This window comes from Haliotis cracherodii, unplaced genomic scaffold, assembly GCF_022045235.1.
Source record: "Haliotis cracherodii isolate W230 unplaced genomic scaffold, xgHalCrac1.p SCAF_9, whole genome shotgun sequence".
In the NCBI taxonomy this organism is placed as follows: domain Eukaryota; kingdom Metazoa; phylum Mollusca; class Gastropoda; order Lepetellida; family Haliotidae; genus Haliotis; species Haliotis cracherodii.
This window is the reverse complement of record NW_027266343.1, coordinates 54,445,407-54,471,302: the sequence shown is the minus strand read 5'-3', so window position 1 is coordinate 54,471,302 and position 25,896 is coordinate 54,445,407. Positions and strand designations below refer to the sequence as shown.

Genomic DNA, 25,896 nt, shown 5'->3' with positions numbered 1-25,896 from the left:
CTCACTCACTCACTCACTCACTCACTCACTCACTCACTCACTCATAAGCTGACCTGAACTGACATTTTTACTTTCATTAGATGTAGTAATGAAGGTGAGAATGCAGGAAAATATAAAACATCATTACCAGAGAATAACCGGTCTCTCGATTGTCCACTGAAACAGTTTCAGTTGGGCATGAATGGCAAACTAATGATGACAGTTATATGAATGGATCACTAAACTACATTTAGATTGCAGTTATTTTGTATTTCAGACCATTCAACATACCAGTATTGTTATTGTTGTATCCTGACATGCATGTTTTCATTTTCTTTATAGATTCTGGGGACATGGGTGAAACCCATTTCTGATGTCCCCCGCTGTGATATTTGCTGGAATATTGCTTCTGTCTGTTTGATGTGCAGTCGTCCTCCAGGTTGTAATGTGGTCTACTTTGTTTGCAGATCATGACATTGATGACCTGGAAATGCAGGTGGTGCGATACAAGCCGGAGGGGATTGACGTCCTCTGCCGCAACACCAAGTTCACACGCAAGGAACTGCAGATAATGTACAGGGGATTCAAGCAGGTAGGAAAACCCCTCTCCTTGGGGCATATGTACAACAGTTGGATTTCCTTATGAAAAAGGGACAGTGGGGTAGCTTCGTGTTTAAAGAATCTGCTTGTCATGCCGTAGACTTGGGTTCTATTACAATGCGTGAAACCCATATCTGGTGTCCCCTGCTTTGACATTGTTGGAATATTGCTAAAAGCAGCGTAAATCCTCACTCGCTCCCCTTATAAAAAATGAATACTAAGCCTCATATTATATCCCCTGTTTTGATATGGCTGGAATATTACTAGCAGAGGCATAAAACAATACTCACTCTTTCACCTCAGAGCTGATTAATGATTTGGGTTGTTGCAATGGGTTATTAAGCAGATTATGTTTCATGATATCTTAGTGACATAACTTTCTCTGGTCTGCTTGGCACAGGCTTGACTATTTGAAGAATGTCTGGATCAAACAACATTCACTTACTCACTCATGGCTTCATATCTACTTTTTGTAAATTCATCCATTATTCTTGATGATAACGGGAACAGATGGTGATTAGATGCTTCAACTGAAAGGCAAGGGTTTCATCATCAACCCTACCATATACACTAGCCATGAGTTCCTGTAAGGTATACCATGATCATTATCATAATGCATGTCACAATTCTTTCTCATAAGAGGCGACTAACGGTATTGGCGGATCAGGCTCAATGACATGGTTGATGCATGTCATCGTATCACAATTGCTTGGATTGATGCTCATGATGTCAATCACTTGATTGTCTGATCCAGACTTGATTATTTACAGACCATCGTCATGTAGCTGGAATACTGTTGAGTGCGGCGTTAAACAACAAACCAACAACCAACAACCACACATTTTATAAAGAACTCTCAGCCATCATACCTCTAATCTGTCTGTCACTGTAAACCAGCTTTTAGTTTTTCTGGGAACACAATTCTTGCAATTGCAAACCTTTTTCACATAAGTGCTGTCATCACAATATAAAATCTTTAGTTTTTCAACAGAAGTCGTCTTTACTGTCAACTTTCTATAACAAGTTGTGCAAGAAGTAGCAACTTACTTCCCAAGCCTTATGCGAATGCGTGAGGTGGGAAAACCTCACTTGTTTCTTGTATGTGCTCCTGTCAACAGCATGAAAAAGACATTCGGTGTGACAAGAGTGGTGCTCCCAATGTTAAGCTGTCACATCAGGATATAGCCGAAACACTGAAAAGCAGCATTGAAGCCAACTTGCTCACTCATACTTTTGCATGAAAGCACCACATTTGAAAGTTGAATGGGACTGTCATTTGGGTTTGAAATATTGTTGGTTCAGATCTTTCTAATTGTAGGTCATCTTAAAGGCCATCTTGTAGATCATCTTGCAGTCATCTTGTAGTCATTGTGTAGGTCATCTTGAAGGCCATGTCATCTTGTAGATAATTTTTGTAGATTATCTTGCAGTCATCTTGTAGTCGTCTTGTAGGTCATCTTGTAGTCATCTTGTAGATCATCTTGTCATCTTGTAGGTCATGTTGTGGTCATCTTGTTGATCATCTTGTAGTCATCTTGTAGATCATCTTGTAGTCATCATGTAGATCATCTTGCAGTCATCTTGTAGGTCATGTTGTAGTCATCTTGTAGGTCATGTTGTGGTCATCTCGTAGATCATCTTGTAGTCATCTTGTAGGTCATGTTGTGGTCATCTTGTAGATCATCTTGCAGTCATCTTGTATGTCATCTTGTAGTCATCTTGTAGATCATCTTGTAGATCATCTTGTCATCTTCTAGATCATCTTGTAGTCATCTTGTAGAACATCTGGTAGTCATCTTGTAGAACATCTGGTAGTCATCTTGTAGGTCATGTTGTGGTCATCTTGTAGATCATCTTGTAGTCATCTTGTAGAACATCTTGTAGTCATCTTGTAGGTCATGTTGTGGTCATCTTGTAGATCCTCTTGTAGATCCTCTTGTAGGTCATGTTGTGGTCATCTTGAAGATCATCTTGTCATCTTGTAGTCATCTTGTAGGTCATCCTGTAGTCATCTTGTAGATCGTCTTGTAGATCATCTTATGGGTCATCTTGTAGTAATCTTGCAGATTATCTTGTAGATTATCTTGTAGATCATCTTGTAGGTCAACACGTAGGTCAACATGTAGGTCATCTTGTAGTCATTTTGTAGGTCATTTTGTAGATAGACCAGGTGGTCACATCAGTTTTCATTCGATTATGTAGCAAAGTGATTGTAAGTAATTTAAGTTTGAGATATTCTTGGTTAACGTACTAATAGTGTAGGTCATCTTGTAGACAGACCAGGTGGTCACAGCCTCCTGTCATGTTCATGTAGAAGCATGTTGATGGTAAATGTTGTATCGGCTCTCACATGTCCCCACTGATCAGTCCAACCTTTGAAGGTTGCAGCTTGGTAATAGTGTTCCATGCTTCTTGTCCTTTTTTTACATCATGCTGGAGAACACACCATCCATTATGTAGAAACTGCTCTGGTCACCATTAATCAGACAAGATCATGATTGATTTTGAAAATGAAAGCCGAGTTATCAAAGGTTTGTTAACAAATTGCTTCAGCTTTATAACTTCTTGTCACTGCACAGATCCTATAATGAAAAAGTGCTTGTTCTTGGGGTGACGATCGATGAATATCTAACATCTACAGGGGGCATGACTGGCTAAGTTGTCCAAGGAGGCAGAGGTCGCTGTGCAGAGTTGCATCCCTTGGACACATCAGAATCCTATGATCATGGGTTAGCATCCCAAATTCACCCTGAATATGTTTCTAGGTGTGTCAGCATATCTGTGTTCAGGTGTTTCACCAGCATGGAAATCGTCAAAGACCTGCTTGAGTTCGGGATTTCCTCCCACATCAGTGCTTCCCTGTGATGCTGGGACATGCATGCCTGTAATACTGTTCAGTATGGTGTGAAGCCAAACTCACTCACGCAGTCACTACGTTGATCTGTAAATTGACAGTTAATTACAGTATATCGTGAAACTATCAATAATGTATACATACACTCCTTACATATGCCGCTATATTAACATGTACATATGTCAATATCGATAATTCTCACTGAAATAAATACATTTAACTGTGGTTATAACAAACTCAAAAGGACCACTAATTTTAGTTTGTTATAACCGTAGTTCATAATAAGCATATATACAGCATATATACAACCAATGGCCGGGACTAAAACTAAGTTTGTTGTATTGGTCATTTCGTGATAAGCATGTTCATTATAACAGTAGTTTTTACTGTCATTTAATCTGATTCATGTCTTTTGTTTTTGTTTGTTGAGGAAGTGACTTTTGACAGAAAAATGTGTCCAATAATCTAGCATGATGTCTCCATTGTTGAAGACATTGCAGACGTTTTGATGTGACAATAAAAACAGCTGTTGCTGCAGCACCCCAATGTCAAATGCAGAATATATACAATAGTTCACTCACGTCTCCGAATTACTGTCTCTAGGACTTTTGCATTAGTGAGTTCCATTCCAAAAGCTAGAACATATAATGTGTAATGCCTCCTAGATGATGAGATCTCTTCTATGTGACATTGTTAATTGTATGCACTGTTGCACCATTGATGGAGCAGTATCAGGACTCTCAGGTTGGTAAATGCCAGCATTAGTTTCATGTTGCAGTATCCTGGGATGAATTTCTATTGCCTCTTGGCTTGAAACACTCAAAAAACACCCTTTCATGCGATATTGGCATAAGCTGTTGCACAATGCAACATGTGTTGTGGTGTGGTGCCAAAGACAATCCTCGAACAGACTGACAAGATGAATATATGTCAATGTTACCCAGCCAAGATTATTTGTCTATTCCAGTGCTTGACCAACTTCGAACAAAGAATGTTGAATTTGTCATATTCCTTGTTTAGCCATGAACTACAGCTGTAACCTATTCCTTACTTAGCCCTGAACTACAGCTGGGTCATATTCCATGTTTAGCCGTGAACTACAGCTGGGTCATATTCCTTACTTAGCCCTGAACTACAGCTGGGTCATATTCCATGTTTAGCCGTGAACTACAGCTGGGTCATATTCCTTACTTAGCCCTGAACTACAGCTGGGTCATATTCCTTACTAAGCCCTGAACTACAGCTGGGTCATATTCCATGTTTAGCCGTTAACTACAGCTTGGTCATATTCCTTACTTAGCCCTGAACTACAGCTAGGTCCTATTCCATGTTTTCCCTGAACTACAGCTTGGTCATATTCCTTACTTAGCCCTGAACTACAGCTGGGACCTATTCCTTACTTAGCCCTGAACTACAGCTTGGTCATATTCCTTACTTAGCCCTGAACTACAGCTGGGTCCTATTCCTTACTTAGCCCTGAACTACAGCTAGGTCCTATTCCATGTTTTCCCTGAACTACAGCTTGGTCATATTCCTTACTTAGCCCTGAACTACAGCTGGGTCATATTCCTTACTTAGCCCTGAACTACAGCTGGGTTATATTCCTTACTTAGCCCTGAACTACAGCTGGGTTATATTCCTTACTTAGCCCTGAACTACAGCTGGGTTATATTCCTTACTTAGCCCTGAACTACAACTGGGTCCTCTTCCTTACTTAACCCTGAACTACAGTTGGGTCCGATTCCTTACTTAGCCCTGAACTACAGCTGGGTCATATTCCTTACTAAGCCCTGAACTACAGATGGGTCCTATTCCTTACTTAGCCCTGAACTACAGCTGGGTCATATTCCTTACTTAGCCCTGAACAGCTAGGTTATATTCCATGTTTATTAATGAACTACACCTGAATCGCATCCTCTGCATAGCCTTGAAGTACACCCAGATCATATACCATGCCTAGCCATGAACTACACCCAGATCATATGCCATGCCTAGCCATGAACTACACCCAGATCATATACCATGCCTAGCCATGAACTACACCCAGATCATATACCATGCCTAGCCATGAACTATACCCAGATCATATACCATGCCTAGCCATGAACTACACCCAGATCATATACCATGCCTCACCATGAACTACACCCAGATCATATACCATGCCTAGCCATGAATTACATCCAGATCATATACCATGCCTCACCATGAACTACACCCAGATCATATACCATGCCTCGCGATGAACTATACCCAGATCATATACCATGCCTCGCCATGAACTACACCCAGATCATTTTCCATGCCTCGCCATGAACTACACCCAGATCATATACCATGCCTAGCCATGAACTACCCCCACATCATATACCATGCCTAGCCATGAATTACATCCAGATCATATACCATGCCTCACCATGAACTACACCCAGATCATATACCATGCCTCGCCATGAACTACACCCAGATCATTTTCCATGCCTCGCCATGAACTACACCCAGATCTTATACCATGCCTAGCCATGAACTACACCCAGATCATTTTCCATGCCTAGCCATGAACTACACCCAGATCATATACCATGCCTCACCATGAACTACACCCAGATCATATACCATGCCTCACCATGAACTACACCCAGATCTTATACCATGCCTCGCCATGAACTACACCCAGATCATATACCATGCCTCACCATGAATTACACCCAGATCTTATACCATGCCTCGCCATGAACTACACCCAGATCATTTTCCATGCCTCGCCATGAACTACACCCAGATCATATACCATGCCTAGCCATGAACTACACCCAGATCATATACCATGCCTAGCCATGAACTACCCCCACATCATATACCATGCCTAGCCATGAATTACACCCAGATCATATACCATGCCTCGCCATGAACTACAACCCAGATCTTATACCATGCCTCACCATGAACTACTCCCAGATCATATACCATGCCTAGCCATGAACCACACCCAGATCATATACCATGCCTAGCCATGAATTACACCCAGATCATATACCATGCCTCGCCATGAACTACAACCCAGATCTTATACCATGCCTCACCATGAACTACTCCCAGATCATATACCATGCCTCACCATGAACTACACCCAGATCATTTTCCATGCCTAGCCATGAACTACACCCAGATCATATACCATGCCTCACCATGAACTACACCCAGATCATTTTCCATGCCTAGCCATGAACTACACCCAGATCATATACCTTGCCTCGCCATGAACTACTCCCGGATGACATCCCCTGATTAGTGATGAACTACACTTGGGTCATATTTCCTACATTGTGTGATGTGTATTGTTTCTGTCTTGAAATGGCTGGAAACTCTGAAGAACTTTGGCGCCATAATCAATCACTCATATAATGGTTTCTGTCAACTTCAAGAAGGAAGTCTATGTTTTCTGAACATGAGCCCTGAATCTTGTTATGGTAAGGTCATTCTCTGACCAGATCTGTAGCAATTGGATGGGAGATCCCCAGGGAAGAATGTCTCCAACTTGTGACCCACACGGAATCCTGTCATGGACAGGGATGGATTGATGGTGACACTGTTGTCTGAGTCTGTCCTGACCTACCTGTGTGTTGTCTTGCCCTGATGGCATGGATTAATGGTGACACTGTTGCCTGACTCTGTCCTGACCTACCTGTGTGTCATCCTTCCCTGATGGGATGGATTGATGGTGTTTGCCTGAGGCTTTCCTGACCTACCTGCGTCTTGTCTCGCCATGATGGCATGGATTGATGGTGACACTGTTGTCCGACTCAGTGAGACCTACCTGTGTGTCGTCTTGCCCTGATGGCATGGATTGATGGTGACACTGTTGTCCGACTCTGTCCTGACATAACTGTGTGTCGTCTTGCCCTGATGGCATGGATTGATGTCGACACTGTTGTCTGACTCTGTCCTGACCTACCTGTATGTCGTCTTGCCCTGATGGCATGGATTGATGGTGACACTGTTGTCTGACTCTGTCCTGACCTACCTGTATGTCGTCTTGCCCTGATGGCATGGATTGATGGTGACACTGTTGTCTGACTCTGTCCTGACCTACCTGTGTGTCATCTTGCCCTGATGGCATGGAGTGTTGCTGACACTAAGGTCACTGTCAGGTCACCCTGAGAGCTGCAATATTGTTGACTACTGCTTGAAAAACCATTCATCTCGCTATTGAACAATTAAGGAGGTATCCAATTGACAATTAATATCACCATAACACAGATTGGTCATTGCAGTCTTGGCTACCAGATTGTACAAGTTTAAAAGTTGGTAACATCAGAGGAGATGCCTCAGCTCATATAATATTAAAGACAATATGTCAGATGGCATCAAACAATACCATTAATCAGCCAAGCATTATTGCAGGTAGTTCACAAAGTGAGTGACGCTCTGTACGGCAGTTCACAAGAACAAGTACGTCATGACCAGCAATTCCTGTGCCCTGATGACGTCAGAAAGGACACACTTTATTAGTCGAGATCTCACTGGATGTGACATGTTTGCAGGTTTTCCTGTCAGAAACAGTAGTGTCTGTGGCCATTGATCAGACAGAAACTGGCAATAATGACCGCCATGTTGCTACATTCTGCCAGTCAATATCTGCAGATGTGATTCCACACTGTCTATTATGAAGATATTGATCGTAGCTGATCTTCCCCAGATAGAACGCTGTCTCCAAGACAAACGCAGGGAACAGTGTTGCACAATGTTGTTGTTGCGTCATGCCTCAATGTAAAGGATATGGGGACTGTTTGGAAGACCTTTACTTTAGTTTGCATTGGACAGGATGTCTGATAAGAAGCAGTTGTTGGATGATCTGTTTCCGAGTGTTTAGGGTAAAACATTGAAGGGCGTGAGGTTATGTGGTCAATAATATTATGGCAAGACAGATATAGTGGTTGTGTGTTTACTTGATTGATGGCTTTCCATAGACTAACAGGGACTTCCAGGGATGAAATAATAAGGGTATTGAATTACATCTTTCCGGATTGAAAAGTAGTGGAATTTTCTGTTTAATGTTTGGCTTTTGTTTTGTAAGAGAGTAATGTGTAGTTTTATAAGCCACTGTATTGTTTGGAAAATGAAACACAAACAAGTTTCTGTAAAATAATGATAATTGTGAAAAAGAAAGTATTTTTCTTGGCAAATATTGATGCATATATACTATTGAACATTTGATAGGGATACTTCATGATATATATTACTTGTGATATGCATCTTGTCTCAGGATCACTGTTCAGTTTGAATCATATATTTTTCTTTAATAGACAAGGAAGTTTGAATGCCAAGTTGCCAATACATCTGGATAAATGTCATGTATGAATCATCTGTGATTCCTCATTGCTGAGGAGTTATTCTCTGTGTAATATTGTTCTTTGTATGTATACACTGCTGTACCATTAATGGAGCAGTATCAGGGCTCTTTGATCAGGCCTTTGAGCCTCCTTCTGAGGTTTACCTTTATAAACACTTAAATAGGTAATAGAACAGGATATAATTTCATAAATCAGAATTATTCCTTTCTGAACAAAGAAAAATCAGGACTCTTTATTTCGCAAATCTGTGATTCCTCACTTTGAGGTTTACATTACTAAACACTTTAGTAGGTAATAGAAAAGGAAGGATTTAATTCATAAATCAGAATTATTCCTTTCTGAACAAAGAAAAATCAGGACTCTTTATTTCGCAAATCTGTGATTCCTCACTTTGAGGTTTACATTACTAAACACTTTAGTAGGTAATAGAAAAGGAAGGATTTAATTCATAAATCAGAATTATTCCTTTCTGAACAAAGAAAAATCAGGACTCTTTATTTCGCAAATCTGTGATTCCTCACTTTGAGGTTTACATTACTAAACACTTTAGTAGGTAATAGAAAAGGAAGGATTTAATTCATAAATCAGAATTATTCCTTTCTGAACAAAGAAAAATCAGGACTCTTTATTTCGCAAATCTGTGATTCCTCACTTTGAGGTTTACATTACTAAACACTTTAGTAGGTAATAGAAAAGGAAGGATTTAATTCATAAATCAGAATTATTCCTTTTCTGAACCAAGAATACCTTTGTCTTGTATCAATATCTACCAGGCCGCCATGTAGCTTATGTGTGATGGAGTTGTGACAGTGTGAGACCTGGCTGATTGTGTCAGTCCCAAAAGGCATGTATCATTGCTCATGCTATAAACAATTGTTGGAGGCACAGGGAGACAAGTCGTCTAAGGCTCAGAAATTCAATGTACAGAGTTGTGTCCCTTGGGTGCACCAGAAACTTGTGGTTATTGGTTCAGATCCTGGTTTGCCCTGATAGTGTTTCAAGCTTTGTCAGCACCATACCTGTGTTGTGGGTTTCACCAAAGTGGTAGTTCTGAGACCTGCTTCACTAAGGCCTTTCCTCCCACATCAAGCTGAGACATTGTCATCCAACTGGAATACTGTTAAAAGCGGTATTAAACCCAACTGACTGACTCACTTGACAATTGTTATTGTCTGGACCTGTATTGTGTACATGCAGGAAGACATGAAATGATTGTGATATGTCAGACTGAGCCAGTTTTGGGGTACAAGTGGATGAATGATGTTTTGGAGATCCACATTTAGAACCTTGGCTACCTTAGCAAGAACATCAACCTTGGTACCTTAGCAAGAACATCAACCTTGGCGACCTTAGCAAGAACATCAACCTTGGCTACCTTAGCAAGAACATCAACCTTGGCGACCTTAGCAAGAACATCAGCCTTGGCTCCCTTAGCATGAACATCAACCATGGCTACCTTAGCAAGAACATCAACCTTGGCTACCTTAGCAAGAACATCAATCTTGGCTACCTTATCAAGAACATTAACCTTGGCTACCTTAGCAAAAACATCAACCTTGGCTACCTTAGCAAGAACATCAACCTTGGCTACTTCAGCGACATCAACAACTTTTGCTACCTCAGCGACATCATCAACCTCGGATAGGTCAGTTAACCTCAGTATCCTGAGTTACCTGCACAGCCTTTCCAGTCATCCCCAGTTCCCGGGCATTTTCGGACTGTAACACAAAGACAGAGATCAGTCCTTTATGATCAAAGCTCTCCCATAATTGAATTACATCTGTCTACCTCACTGTATGACGTTAATGTCAGGCAGACACAGCAGAATTATTAAAGTTGCCTGGCTCAATATCCAGCAGTGTATTTTCAAATTAGTACCAATTTCATTCATATCGGTAAGCAAATACAATGGGGACAGAACTTCAGTATAGTCATGATGATATTTTATTTCATTCTTGCTCTTGAACACATGGTATTTGAAGACAGGACAGTCTTGGGATTTCATGGCAGTTCTTAAGTCATCTTCAAACATCAGCTATAATCTCTTTGAGACATTCTGGCTTTGTGTTTGATGCTTGTGTTAAATCAGGCCAATCACTGTAAGGACAAGCTGGTTGAGTTATCTGGAATCTTGGAGCAAATTGTTAGGCTTAGTTTGATGGTGAATCCGTAGATAACTTGCTGCCAGCAGCAAATGACAGTACATCACGATTTGACGCAGGAATAAATGGCGATTTGATAATTATGAAGAGACAGATTCCATTTAGTTTGACAAATAGTGCAGATTATTTAGGCCACCAATAGCTTTGAACATGCAAACAGCGGAAACAATGTTGTTGGGATCTGTCGGTCAGTTAGAAAATTTAAAAATCACAACATTAGTGTTTTGACTGATTGATGGCCATTTTGCAGCTTCATCCAGCTTTCGGTATTAATTTCTACATTGTGGTCGATAATGAATACGAAGTTACTTCTGGATGTGATGATGAAGTGTCTTGCAGTGGTGACTTATTCATAAGCCAGTTCACTCTGCACATGTGAGACCGACAATATGCCAGTCATATCACTTTATGAAGATTGACAGCACCATCTGGGAGTCTGGCTTTGAAGACTGAGTCACTGTGTTGCATATGTACTCATGTATGAAACAATAGCGTGCATCCACATTTGAAACTTCTTTTGTAAAAATTCTTCATATTAGCAGGGGTGGTGGGGTAGCCCAGTGGTTAAAGTGTTCATCACGCCGAAGACCCGGGTTCGATTCCCGACATGGGTACAGTGTGTGAAGTCCATTTCTGGTGTCCCCCGCAGTGATATTCCTGGAATATTGCTAAAAGCAGCATAAAGCCATCCCCACTCACTCACTCACTCATTCATATTAGCAGAGTTGGGATTAGAAGAGCTTTAAGTAGACTCACTACATTGCTAAGGAAGCTGTGGTTTCTTTCAGTACACAGCATACTCCTTCAGTTCAAGTTTCCTACAGTATTGCTCTGACATAACCAAGACAATTGGTTTTTGGGGTCAGGAACATAGATTGTTCCCTTGTCACTCAATACCAAACTGGTATTAGGTGACGTCCATTCTTGCTATGTGCTGCTGTAATATATTTCTAAAGTTTTCATGAAAAACTGCTGTAACACTTACTCCCTCCCTGGCGATGGGAGCCTAGTGGTTAAAGCGTTCGCTTGTCATGCTGAAGACCCGGGTTCAGATCCCCACATGGTACAATGTGTGAAACCCATTTCTGGTGTTACCTGCTGTGATATTGCTGGAATATTGCTAAAAGCGGCATAAAACCAAACTCACTCACTTACTCACTTACAGTATCATTTCTGTATGTCATAAGGCAATATGTTTTTTAAATTCATATCAATTAAATCATTCAGTCATTGTTTATGATTAATATAAACATTAACAATAATAATATTACAAAATGACCATAAATGGATTTTTTGTCCATTTGCTCACGATGTATAAATTTTTGAGCTGTATAATGTTAGAAAGAGGACCCCATGATGAGAAAGGTCCCAGGGTACTGTTCAGTGGTTCCTGACACATTGTGTGGGCTGGTAGGCAGGCATGAGTTAGAGATAGCATCCCAACAGATGGTGCCAGTGGCTGCAGATTACAACTGTTATCTCCTGGCTGGTGTATATAACACTCACAATCCTTGGAAGTACAACCTCTTTCTTAGAGGGAAATTGGTTTACTGTTGTGCACTGCCAAATTGTGATGGTTGTAGCTTTAATAAAACATTATTTGCCAAAGCCCTCACAGTCTCACTTTCAACATGATTATTTTCATTAATATGAATTTTAATAGGTGGAAAAAATGTAAAAAATCTTTTTCACCCAGACAAATTACTTACAAATAGTTAAAATGAAAATAATAATAACACTTTCTTTTGTCATAGAATCACATAATCTCACTTTTGTTGTTGTTGAGAAAATGGAATGCAAAAATTATTCATGTTATATCAATCTCCCTGACTGTATGGAGTATGTACTTCAGTCAGTTAATCCGGGGTAGAATAGGTCTTCAGCAACCCATGCTTGTTGTAAGAAGCGACTAATGGGTTCAGGTGGTCAGACTCGCTGACTCGGTTGATGCATGTCAACGTATCCCAATTGCGTAGATCAATTCTCATGATGTCAAATCACTGGACTGTCAGGTCCAGACTCAATTATTTACAGGCCTCTGTCATATATTGTGCAGCGCCACCTTGCAGAGCAGTGTCTTGTCTTCAACAGCAACATCGTTGTGCAGCAACATCTTGAAAAACAGCATTTTGTGCAACAACATTTTGAGCGAACGCATGTTGTGCAACATCTTGAGCGAATGCATGTTGTGCAACATCTTGAGCGAATGCATGTTGTGCGATAACTTCTTGAAAAACTGCATCTTGTGCAACAACATTTTGTGCGAATGCATGTTGAGCAACAACTTCTTGAAAACTACATCTTGTGCAATAACTTCTTGAAAAACTGCATCTTGTGCAACAATGTCTTGAAAAACAGCATCTTGTGCAATAACTTCTTGAAAAACTGCATCTTGTGCATCGTCTTGAAAAACTGCATCTTGTGCAACAACATTTTGAGCTAACGCATGTTGGGCAACACTGTGTTCATCTTGTGCAGCAATGTGTTCATCTTGTGCAGCAGCATCTTGTTAAACAGATCCACCAGAAGGAAGAGTGAATCGAAGTAGAGTGTTATTCATTGTTGGTAATATGCCAGGTCAATGTAGACCATTTCCTTCTGATAGTCCTATGGGAATGTCGGTTCATCCATATCCTGTCCAGTGCCGTTCCACAGGGTCAGGAGACAGGGGAGCATCGGGATCAATATGGAGAACCATGGCAGCGCCACATTCTTAAACTTTATCATTATTTTCCTGTTTATGTTCCAAGATACGAGATCTATGAATGATTTATGTTATGGGTATATCCAAAATTGAAATCAGAATCGAGAACTATTCTATTGATTTAGAATGGTTTTGAATGTGTTTCTTAAATCACGTCTGTTGTCACCTTGATCTTCCTGTTGGTGGTTCTAGCAGAAGGCTGGAGCAGGGGCCTCGTGGCTAGAGTATCCGTTCATCACTTCGATTCTTCACATGGACATATTGTGTGACTCTGTCGTGTTATTGCTGGAATAGTTATAACAGCACCAAAAAAACAAAACTCACTCACTTATTCACTTATTCACTCAGAAATGCCACACACATTTGGTGTCATTACTTTACAAGTACATGGTTGATAGATATCAGGAATACTCCTTAAATGTTTACATTTCAGATTGTCATATATTTGATGAAAATGGCAGTTGATAAGTGATAAATCTGTGTCAACAAAATAGTTTACTCCCATATCTGGAACAGTTACTCTTGGTTTGCACCTGTGATTGATTGTGAGGCTGACTGGATGTCATATAACTGAAATACTGTTAAAGTAGCTTTACTCCTCACTCACTCACTCAACCCGTGAAGATCCAGGTTAGAATAGGTCTTCAGTAACCCATGCTTGCCATAAAAAGCGACTATGCTTGTTGTAAAAGGGGACTAATGGGATTGGGTGGTCAGGCTCGCTGACTTGGTTGATGCATGTCATCAATCCTAATTGCATGGATTGATGCTCGTGATGTCAATCACTGGATTGTCTGGTCCAGACTTGATTATTTACAGACCGCCGTCATATGGCTGGAATATTGCTGATTGTGGCGTTCAACAACAAACCACTCACTCACTCACTCACTCACTCACTCACTCACTCACTCACTCACTCACTCACTCACTCACTCACTCACCCACCCACTCAGTTCATCACTCCCACATCAGCCTTGTGTATAAGACAACGACCTGCATGACTGGTGACACTATCAGTTTTGTTTTTAACCGTTATTCCAATTGCAAACCTGTGAATTTCATGTCTTTTGTTTATTTTGTAGTCAGATGTACATACCCATTTTCATCATGTATTAAATGTCTCACATTTGTATGATTCACTGTGCATTTGACATTTAGAATCGTTCCTCCACTATGGTGAACTCATTGGGTGTCCATTCTGAGGAGAGAATAACTGAATCATCCTTCTCTCCCAGCAGATCCAATTTCAAGGTGGATTTACGCTGGATAAAGAGATAATGTTTGAATAGCAAATTGACTGTTTACTTCTCCATGGAGTCAGGATTGTGCTTCTACTGACGGCTCCATTTAACCATTATTGTATATTGCCAGTAATGCACCAGGTACCCTTGACGCCATTCATGGTCATGTTGTTATGGCAGATTATGCCACAGTCAGGCAAACACTGAACATAGTGTAACTACTTGAACACTGTTTCAGTTCCAGCAACAAAATAGATTCATGTCTGTGCTGCTGTTGTATAAAGACCTGCGACCATTCCTACAACAACATTCAACAATTCTTGTGCTCTCAGTCCCAGGTTTATTCTACTTGTTTCAGTGCACAGAGCTGAAATGTTTTAATGGATTTGGGCAAAGGCAGTATGATATTATCACATGATTTCCAAGATCTCAGATAGATATTCTCCAGCCTTTCTGTCATAATACCCTGGTGCGTTATGTATCAATATTCTTCATCATGTCAGTCATACAGATGAAACAATAAAATAGTTTCAAACACAAAAACAATTTTTCTTAAAGATTATGTGTGCATGGTTAATATCAGAATGTTTTTATCTTTTTTCTTTCCATCTTCTTCTTTCTATTGTTATGCCATGGGGTAGCAAAATGGTTGTGTTTACCTGATGTAAAAGACATAGGTTTTATTCCCTAATCCAGGAATAATGATAGAATTTCAAGAAAGTGACTCCTTCCTTCTTTCATTCCTATGGGTCTGTGGCAAGGGGTGGCCCAGTTGTTGGTGGTGCCACAATATGCTGTACAGAGTTGTGTCGTTGAGGTGTGCCAGAAACATTTATCTGGGTTTGAATCCTAGATTTTCCCTGATTATGGTTCTTGGTTTCCACCTGGGTGGTAAACATCTTGGACCTTCGTCACTTCAGGCTGTCCTGAAATAAATACTCCCACATAAAGCTGACACGCTGTGATATAACTGAAATATTCCCACATCAAGCTGACACTGTTATATAACTGAAATACTCCCACATCAAGCTGACACTGTGATATAACTGAAATACTCCCACATCAAGCTGACTCTGTGATATAACTGAAATACTCCCACATCAAGCTGACACTGTGATATAACTGAAATACTCCCACATCAAGCTGACTCTGTGATATAACTGAAATACTCCAACATCAAGCTGACACTGTGATATAACTGAAATACTCCCACATCAAGCTGACACTGTGATATAACTGAAATACTCCTGCATCAAGCTGACTCTGTGATATAACTGAAATACTCCCACATCAAGCTGACTCTGTGATATAACTGAAATACTCCCACATCAAGCTGACACTGTGATATAACTGAAATACTCCCACATCAAGCTGAAACTATGATATAACTGAAATACTCCCACACCAAGCTGACACTGTTATATAACTGAAATACTCCACGTCAAGCTGACACTATGATATAACTGAAATACACCCACATCAAGCTGACATTGTGATATAACTGAAATACTCCCACATCAAGCTGACACTGTGATATAACTGAAATTCTCTCACATCAAGCTGACACTGTGATATAACTGAAATACTCCCACATCAAGCTGACACTGTGATATAACTGAAATACTCCCACATCAAGCTGACACTGTGATATAACTTAAATACTCCCACATCAAGCTGACATTGTGATATAACTGAAATACTCCCACATCAAGCTGACACTGTGATATAACTTAATACTCCCACATCAAGCTGACACTGTGATATAACTGAATACTCCCACATCAAGCTGACACTGTGATATAACTGAATACTCCCACATCAAGCTGACACTGTGATATAACTGAATACTCCCACATCAAGCTGACACTGTGATATAACTGTAATACTCCCACATCAAGCTTCCATATCAAGCTCAAATGGGATGATGTAACTGAAATACTGTTCAATGCAACTTAAAACCAAACTCCCTCACTCACTCACTCACTCAGTTGCATCTACAGCTATTAACCCGCCACCCTACACTATGATTCATTCTGCCTCTCCCTATGATCTTCGGAATCTGTCCATTGTCAGTGCCAGTCATATTGTTGCTAAGGACATGGCATCTGGTTGCCAAGTGCTGATCCTCCATCTGTTGTGGCTCTGTGAAGAAGCCATGAAATTTGTATGAGGCCTATTTTCACAAAGGACTTGACTTTTGTGTTACTTTCTTCATAACTGAATGTGGACACAGAGGTCAGAAACTAGAAGGTATTTCCTGGGGTTGTCAACCTGGGGACTGGTATATCAACACATCACATAGTTATAGTTGACGTATTTCACCTGACATTAGTTAGTATTACCTTTGCGATTATGTGCAACATTGTATTGTTACAATAGAAACAAGACCAGCCTCTTCAAGCGACAATATTTAATGATTATCATCATTACTCTGTATGATGATTTAAAGATATCACCTTTCTGCACCAATTATCTGTTGTCTTCCCTTGTTAAGTTGCCACCTTTTGTTATCTTGTTGCTTTTGTTGTTCTTACATGTTCAATGTATGCTCTCTGTCTCATAGCATTCATTCACCTGATGAAGGAGTAAGTACATACTCCGAAACGTTGTGTTCCTCATTATAAAGAAGTTGACATCCATATATATTCTCTTCCTTATGAATATCACTTCTAAATGCCTTTCAAAGACTTTATGAGGATTGTATCTTTTGGGGAATATGTGGGACTGTTTCTATTTTGAATTTGTGCATGTTGTGTGGTTTGGTTGCTCTCTGCTGGTTTTCATTGGAAGGGCTGAATATTATTCCCTTCTTTAAAGCAGCAAGTTTACTTACCCAATGATGTGTGATATTAATGTTATTAGAATTTTTGTTATTGTATGATGATTAATGTTATTATTAGTAGTATTTATTTGCTATCAATAGAATCAGTGAACATTCCAAACATGAGTGTTATCTCTAATATAACATTTGTTACGTTTGACCACTTTCTGAAATGTGTGTTCATAGTTTTTGACCATGTCAGTTTACACTTGTCAGAGGGGTACACAAAGTGTGTGATCTAGACTATTAGTTGTCAGATTTTCGTTTTTGTGGAAGCCTCGTTGGCTGAGTGGGTTAGATCACTGGATTTGTGTGCTGGCGATTAGGTGCCTCACTCTAGCAGTGAGGGTTTGAATCCCGCATGGGACTCAACCAAAAAGTACAAGAATCTGTACTTTACTAAGAAAGTGTTTTCTCAAATATAACATTTGGTAAATAGTGTGATTGTCAAGAAATATTGATAATAAAATTAATTTATGTATTGAAATGGTCATTATGTCTCTATAATTTCATTTGTATTAGTAGCTATGAAGCAGGGAAACCATCAACATTAGATCTGAACTCACTAACTGGTATGAAAATGTTGGATCAGAAACCATCCTATAATACCTATAATACAATAGCTGGATACAAGATGGCAGACAATCTCTTCTAGGTCCTGGTCATTATATAGTCCATGTTTTCCTGGGTCAATTCCTTGCAAGGTAAATCAATGTAAAACTAATTTTGACTGCAAGATAGGTTTCATTTTACATTGTCGAGATGGAGTATCACTTAAGTGTACACGTGTACTCTGACATGGTGTGACGATGGAGACATGGATCTATGTCTAATTTCAGGGTTGGTCAAAAGACTCAATTATTCTGTAAAGATGGCTGGCAGCTTAGTGCTAAGATTACAGCGTATTTTGCTATTGACTGTATAAAATTAGGAACCATCTTTACAAAATTGCATGCTTGGATAGGTCAAGGCCATCAAATAGTCTGCAGCCACTGGGATTCAGCTGTTTGAGATATTCACCAACATTGTGTAACAGCAAGCAAGCAAGCCATATATTTTCCTGAGTGTAGTAAATATATAGATTATATCTTAATCAGTTGAATATGGAAAAATCATGTATGATTTGTTTAAACTTGTTTTACATGGATTATTGAATCTATTGATAGAGTTATACATAATTGTCATTTGTTGCACAGGAGTTGAAACAATGGATGTGTTGTAAATATCAGGTTAGTGAATTATAACCAACTCACTGAACAGTAGGTCGTTTCTAATGCAGTGTTCTATGATTTCAATATATTCATTGAATTTGGAATAATTAAAACAGTTGACAAAGTAGAAATAATTTATGGATATCAACTTTTTTATTGACTGTAAAGGCGAGGTTTCGGTACTGATCCTTATACCGTTGTCCAGCCAGGCTGGACTCTACTTTGTCATCCGTCAACTTCTGAGTGATGCCTCTCAAACAATTCAATTAAAACAGTTTTCCATCATCACTTCCCTACCAGAAAATGAAAAATCAAAACAAAATTGACATCGAAAACGACGTGTGCTGAGATTTTGTTTGAAGCAAATGCAAGTGATATAAAAGTTGGCATCTGATTGGTCAGTAGGAGGGACAAAGATTGGACATTACTTGTAAGAGCCACTGGTGGCGCTACGATCAAGCCCAGACAGTCCAGCCTAGATCAGTAAGGGTGGAAACTGGACTTTTACAGTCAGTTGACTCCCTTGCCTTGGGAAGATGACCCAGTAAATAATGTTCCAGTCAGTGAAAGAGGCCATCAAGGTCACCTGGAAGTCCTGACAAGTTTGGTTCCAATTGTTCAACTCCTACAATGTCTACTCCCTCAAATTATGTACATCAGCCTATCAGTAGATGATTAAGCTAATTACACAGATGCACACAGGCACTAATGACACTGTCTGGACACAGATGGGGCCTATACTATTTCCCATGCTATTTCCTGTGATGGAAATAGGTTTCGGACTGTCGCCTTCTGTAGGTGGTAAGGGAATGTCAAAGTGAATAGTTCATGTGAAATCAACCTGAATTTCAACAATGCTAATTATATATTCAGAAAGGCGCTGTTATAGACACCACTCAAAGATGTTGAAGAACACCCGATTCTTTCATGTTGTTTTTGTTAATCTGTCATGGCATGAACGCATGAACTTTTTAAGCACGAAATCACAGCCTATGTTAAAAATGGAACTTCTTGAACAGGCTAGATTGCAATCTGTGACAAAGATTTCTCATGCATATATACTTTGGCATTAAACATTGTGTCTGAGCGTGAAAACTGGGGCGACAAAAGCCGAGATGTCGTTTGACTTACATTAAACGATCATACAAAAAGATCGTAATTTAGATGTAAATAACTTTTAGACATATTTTTGTTGATAATATTTATTAGTTTATTCTTTTTTGAAGAGATTTGCTTGAAACATCTTTATTTTGCTCATTGATTTTTTAAATAGAGACCCATTGTCGAAGCATGTGTGCCAGGAATCTTTTTCAATAACATTGCAGGAATAGTAAATAAATTTTGTTCTATCAATAAAACATGGATGATATGACATTGTCTTGGGACGTAATACATGACATCATGTCCGGTATGCTGTCCTGCGGTGTTGAAAGAGTATAATTTAAAAAATATAATGTTTTCCTTTATATTAGTATAAACTATGAAAAAGATAACTTTAATTTGTCTTTGATTACTGAAGCTGGTTCGTCTGGAATCGGGGCGGTGGGGTGGCCTAGTGGGTAAAGCGTTGGCTTGTCACGCGAAATTCCTGGTACGATTCCCACTTGGTTGATAGATATCAGGAATACTCCTTAAATGCTCACATTTCAGTCATATATTTGATGAAAATGGCAGTTGATAAGTGATAAATCTGTGTCAACAAAATAGTTTACTCCCATATCTGGAACAGTTACTCTTGGTTTGCACCTGTGATTGATTGTTAGGATGACTTGATGTCATATAACTGAAATACTGTTAAAGTAGCTTTACTCCTCACTCACTCACTCACTCACTCACTCACTCTTCTGGAATCATCCACCTGATGCCTTACTTAAGAAGTCAGCTGGAAATCTACCTTGCGGAATGCTAGGGTGAGAGAGGGTGTATGTCCCAGTGTTAAGGGCTATATTACATTGCTCACAGTCACAACCCCAACTTCACTTCTCCTGATATTGGTTTGCAGAGATCTCCTCAGTAGTATTCCTTGTGTCTACTCGAGACATGGCCGTCACTCACACAGCCCTATTTGCAAGGGAGATTTCAATACAGGATAGAATGACCGTTGTGATGATGCATGGTTAGTTGACTTCAAACACAGACGGAATTGCAAATTACAGAACCACACAGTTCTGTACTTTCCTAATGAAAAGCAGAGTCATAAATAAAACATTTTCTGTGATAATATTTTTATCATTTTGTAACGTTCTGGAAACATTTTGCATTTAAGGCAGTGTATTTGGAAAAGTGTTTCACAGGCAATACCAAGAATGTTTTCATATTAACTGTACATTATGGGAATGGATAACAAATTTGGGTAGCCCAATCATGTCATTTGCTGTTTAGAGTTGTCTCCCTTTGCCCTGCCAGGATCTGATTATGATTCTGGGTTTGATGGCTGTACCTCTGTTTGTGGGTCTCTCCCACCTGCATCCATTTGGTCAGACCTGTTGTCTGTCGTGTCATTGATTATTTACAGGCCCTGAGATATGGATGTGATATTATTAATTTTGACGTAAAACAACATCCTCTCACTCTGTCTTTACTTCTAGAATCAGGGGTGGTGAGGTAGCCTAGTGGTTAAAGCGTTCGCTTGTACACTGTAGCCCCTGGTTCGATTCCCCACATGGGTGGAATGTGTGAAGCTCATTTCTGATGTCCCCTACACACACACTAACTCACTCATATTTCTATAATCATAATCTTTAAACACTCTACAAACCAAATAAAAAATACTGGTTTTCTTGACGTTGAGTTGGGCAGCATGTGGTTTATATTCACGTGTTTTTCAGCCTAAATGTCAAGGAACATCCACTCTCACATTGCTGTAGTACCAAAAGAAAGATGCCTACCACAAATCAATAACAGGTTTTCAGTATTTGAAACCCAATCTCCTGGTTGGAATTGAAGACTATTTCCTCAGGTGTATGCAGTTATCCTGATGTGTTCATAGGGACTACAATAGAGAAAATGTACAGCATTGCCCATGTGAAGACACGTGGAGGCTGGTTCTATCACCCCGTAGACAGCCCATAGGCCATCACCAGCTGCTGGTTGTGCCATACTGTCATCCTCCTCCCTGGGGAGACCCCCTCCATGGTCTAGAGGTAGAGCGTCCGGCCAGAGAGTGGAAGGTCCGCGTTTCAATCCCTACCTGCGTCATACCAAAAGACGTGAAAAGATGGTACTTGTTGTTACCCGTCTGACGCTTGGCATTAAGGGGCTAAAACAAGGACTGGTCGGCTCAGAGTCAGTATACTGTGTCTGAGTGGGGTATTCATGTTAAACTGCAGCATGGTATCTCAGTGTGCTAGCATTATAAATCGGAATCAGTCTGGACGAGTACAAGCAGACACAAGCAGCTGCTGCTGTGCCGCCATGTTGAACATGGCTCCCTGGGGGATGGGGCATGCAGTGTGGGTCACTACCAGCCCCAGGCAGCCCCATGTGTGTTCTGTGTAGGTCTGTCCAGAGGATGTGTATTGTCTCGCTGTTATTGTGTACACCAACTCACTCACTCGGGCACTCACTCACTCACTCACTCACTCACTCACTCAGCCACCAACTCACTCACTCACACTTACACACACTTGCACATGCATGTGCACATGCACGTACACACACTTGCACTCTCTGTGAAGAAAAACATGCCTGCCCACACACACACTCATCCTACCAACTATATTTAATTAAATTGGTAGTTTAATAAAATTATGATTGCAATAGTTGACCTTTCAAGATATAATTCAAGAATGTTCAGTTGTATTAAATTTTGTATGTTTAAATGTTAAGTACCCTACTGAAAACATTTCTTTGTTCAGACAGCAATATTTTATCATAATTAGTTTGAAATGATCTGTCAGCTTCCTCTTCCACTTGGTAATAGGAGTATTAATATTGATATTTATTATTATTAGAGCTTATGTCAAACTTGGATTGTAAGCCCTTCATCTTCAGTATCATAGTGCCTGCCTGCTCACATTACATGAAGTTGTATGGCACCGTGACATTCTAAACTGCATTTGTCCAAACTGGATAGACTAACACTTGAAATGAAAACATGTCTTTAAAATAATTTGTTTAAATTTCTTCAAAAGAACCTTTCCCCTTCTTCTGTTTTCCTATGGATCAAGCAAACTAGACTTGGTTAGTTTGATGTAGACTTGCCTAGGCTTTTAGTAAAAATAAATACCAGATTAAGACCAAGAATGAAAGAAAATTGTTTCTGTATTAACTGTGTTGGTCATTAAGACACTGTAAGGGCAGTAACTTTGGCATTTCCTTTTGAATTTTGGTCATGTTTGCAATAGGGTAGGGCTTCTTTTCACTTACCATATTTACCACAATAAGCACCCCAGACCCCAGAAAATTGTCAAAGGGGGAGCTTATTAAACCGTAGATTGCACAAGTTCTTTTTGCTTTCAAAGATCGATGAAAGTAAAACTTTTTCAATAATAGTTGCTGGTCAATTATACACCCTGCTGCTGTTTTCTGTAAAAAAAATGTGTAATATGGAATATGGACCATACATTTTTGTCTTATAAGAAGCGCTTGTAAATGAAGATTGGTCCAGAAGTTGGTCAGGGGGTCGGTTCTTATTGGAGCAGGGTGCTTTAGATGGCAAATACGGTAATTTGTACAGTAATTTACATTTTCAAAATGGCATGACAGATTAAGTATAGTCAAGGCCGTAGTTCACTTTTTTTGACAGGGAGGGCAATATTTGTACAAGTATCACTTGTCCCCAACTTCATTCAAATAAAACTGTTTTCTATAAAAAAAATCAAGGGAGGCAACTTCCCCCCCGCCCCCCGGCTGGCTATGGCACTGATAGTAAAATGAAAGAATAAGGAGTTCTTTCATTTCATTTTTGAGTAGTATGTTATGTATAATGTGCGTGAGAAGTGTAGACATGTTGATAGCACAGATGGCCTCCCAGTTTCCACAGGACCAAGCTCAAAATGGTGCTGAGCCATGTCACACAGAAACACATCTATTAAGTGTAATTCACTCTTATTATGGAAAATAAAACTGCCAACTTCGGACAAATACTGCCGTTTTATTCCCTGATGTTTCATGCTATGATTAGTTTATGGACTTGTTGCTGTCTCCTTATGATGCATCTGGTGATAAGATGCACATCTAGCTCTGTTTACGAATGCTATGCCGCCATAATGATTGATCCGGGAATTAAACTCCATATCTCTTAATCTTAATCTTATACTAATTAAAAAAAAAAAAGGATTACCCGATTCTTTCAAATTACTATTGTGGATCAGTCATGCCATAAAGGATTAGCAATAGTAACCTGAAAAATTCTGGTTGCTCTTAACTCTTTTTGAGTAGTATATTTCAAAGATAATCCTTCATTGCTACTGAAACTTTGTTCTCAGGAAAACGAGTTTTAGTTCCGATAGACAAAATGTTGCTATTGATGAGAAGTGTATGGGGCCAGGATTAGAATGAAAATGACAAATCTAAGGATCATTAAAGCCTCTCGCAAGAACTGCCACAGATTGGATGACGCATTGGTATCAAGAAGGAAGGACCAATCTTTGTTCAAAAGCCTTTTTCACTTGGAACTTGGGTCAGGACACACATAAACATTATATTGGTTTAAGATGGCTAAAAAAATAAAACAGTCTCCCTGCTATCTCGCATGTTTTTTTTAATTTGAAACAGCTCATTTAATTGTTGATGTTGAGAATGGAAAAACCCTGCTTCAAACCTGAACAGAAGTGCCTGGTGTCAGTTGTTTGTCTTTTTTGGGTGTTTAATGTGTTATTTGTGCCCTGGGTTAGGTTGTATGTTTTCACAGAAAGCATTCTTTGAAACATTAGCTTCTTGTTGAATGTTGTTACACGAAAACTTCTTCAGAGTGTTTTAGCGGGAACAAAAATATCAAGATACACACTGGATAAGACAAAGGTTTAAGTAACTCATGCAGTGTGAAATATATTTTGGTTCATCTATCTTTGCTGGACAAAACTACTGAATATTTATCGGCACCACCAGACACGCTACTTCCAGTAGCCATTTGACCTCAGCAGCTGGGGCAGTGCCACCTTCACTGCATGATGGACCTCGTCAAGGCCTGTCAACTGGAGGCAGGAATGTTTATGGCAACATTGTCAATAACAGCATGCAACCAATTTGAGAACCCCTCGTTTATTGTTTCCTTATTTATTCATTGTTTCTTTTTTATGTCCTCACTTGTCCTGTGTTGAATATGTGGATAGTAGAGCAGGCTTAAAGTCCTCATGTTTTCAATGTGCCAGTGTGGGCTCAATTGACCTTAGATGACTGTTGTAGACACATATATGGGCACCATCTTGACCTCAGATGACTGTTGGTAGACATATATGGGCACCATCTTGACCTTTTATGACTGTTGGTAGACACATATGTAGGCACCATCTTGACCTTAGATGACTGTTGGTAGACATATATATGGGCACCATCTTGACCTTATATGACTGTTGGTAGACACATATGTGGGCACCATCTTGACCTTAGATGACTGTTGGTACACACATATATAGGCACCATCTTGACCTTAGATGACTGTTGGTAGACACATATGTAGGCACCATCTTGACCTTAGGTGCCTGTTGGTAGACACATATATGGGCACCATCTTGACCTTAGATGACTGTTGGTAGACACATATATGGGCACCATCTTGACCTCAGATGACTGTTGGTAGACACATATTTAGGCACCATGTTGACTTTAGATGACTGTTGGTAGACATATATGTAGGCACCATCTTGACCTTAGATGACTGTTGATAGACATATGTGGGCACCATCTTGACCTTAGATGACTGTTGGTAGGCATATATATGGGCACCATCTTGACCTAAGATGACTGTTGGTAGACATATATGGGCACCATCTTGACCTTAGATGACTGTTGGTACACACATATATGG

General features: G+C 39.8%; 1 protein-coding gene across 14 annotated transcripts in view; it reads left to right on the top strand.

Annotated features, from left to right (window-relative positions):
- Positions 1-25,896, top strand: part of LOC139452702 (Kv channel-interacting protein 4-like) — a 483,175-nt gene that overhangs the window by 430,594 nt on the left and 26,685 nt on the right. For all 14 annotated transcript variants that reach the window (XM_071234257.1, XM_071234259.1, XM_071234262.1 and 11 more), the window contains one exon: positions 447-571. In XM_071234257.1, coding sequence (XP_071090358.1) covers positions 447-571 — 125 coding nt within the window. The remainder of the gene's footprint in view (positions 1-446; positions 572-25,896) is intronic.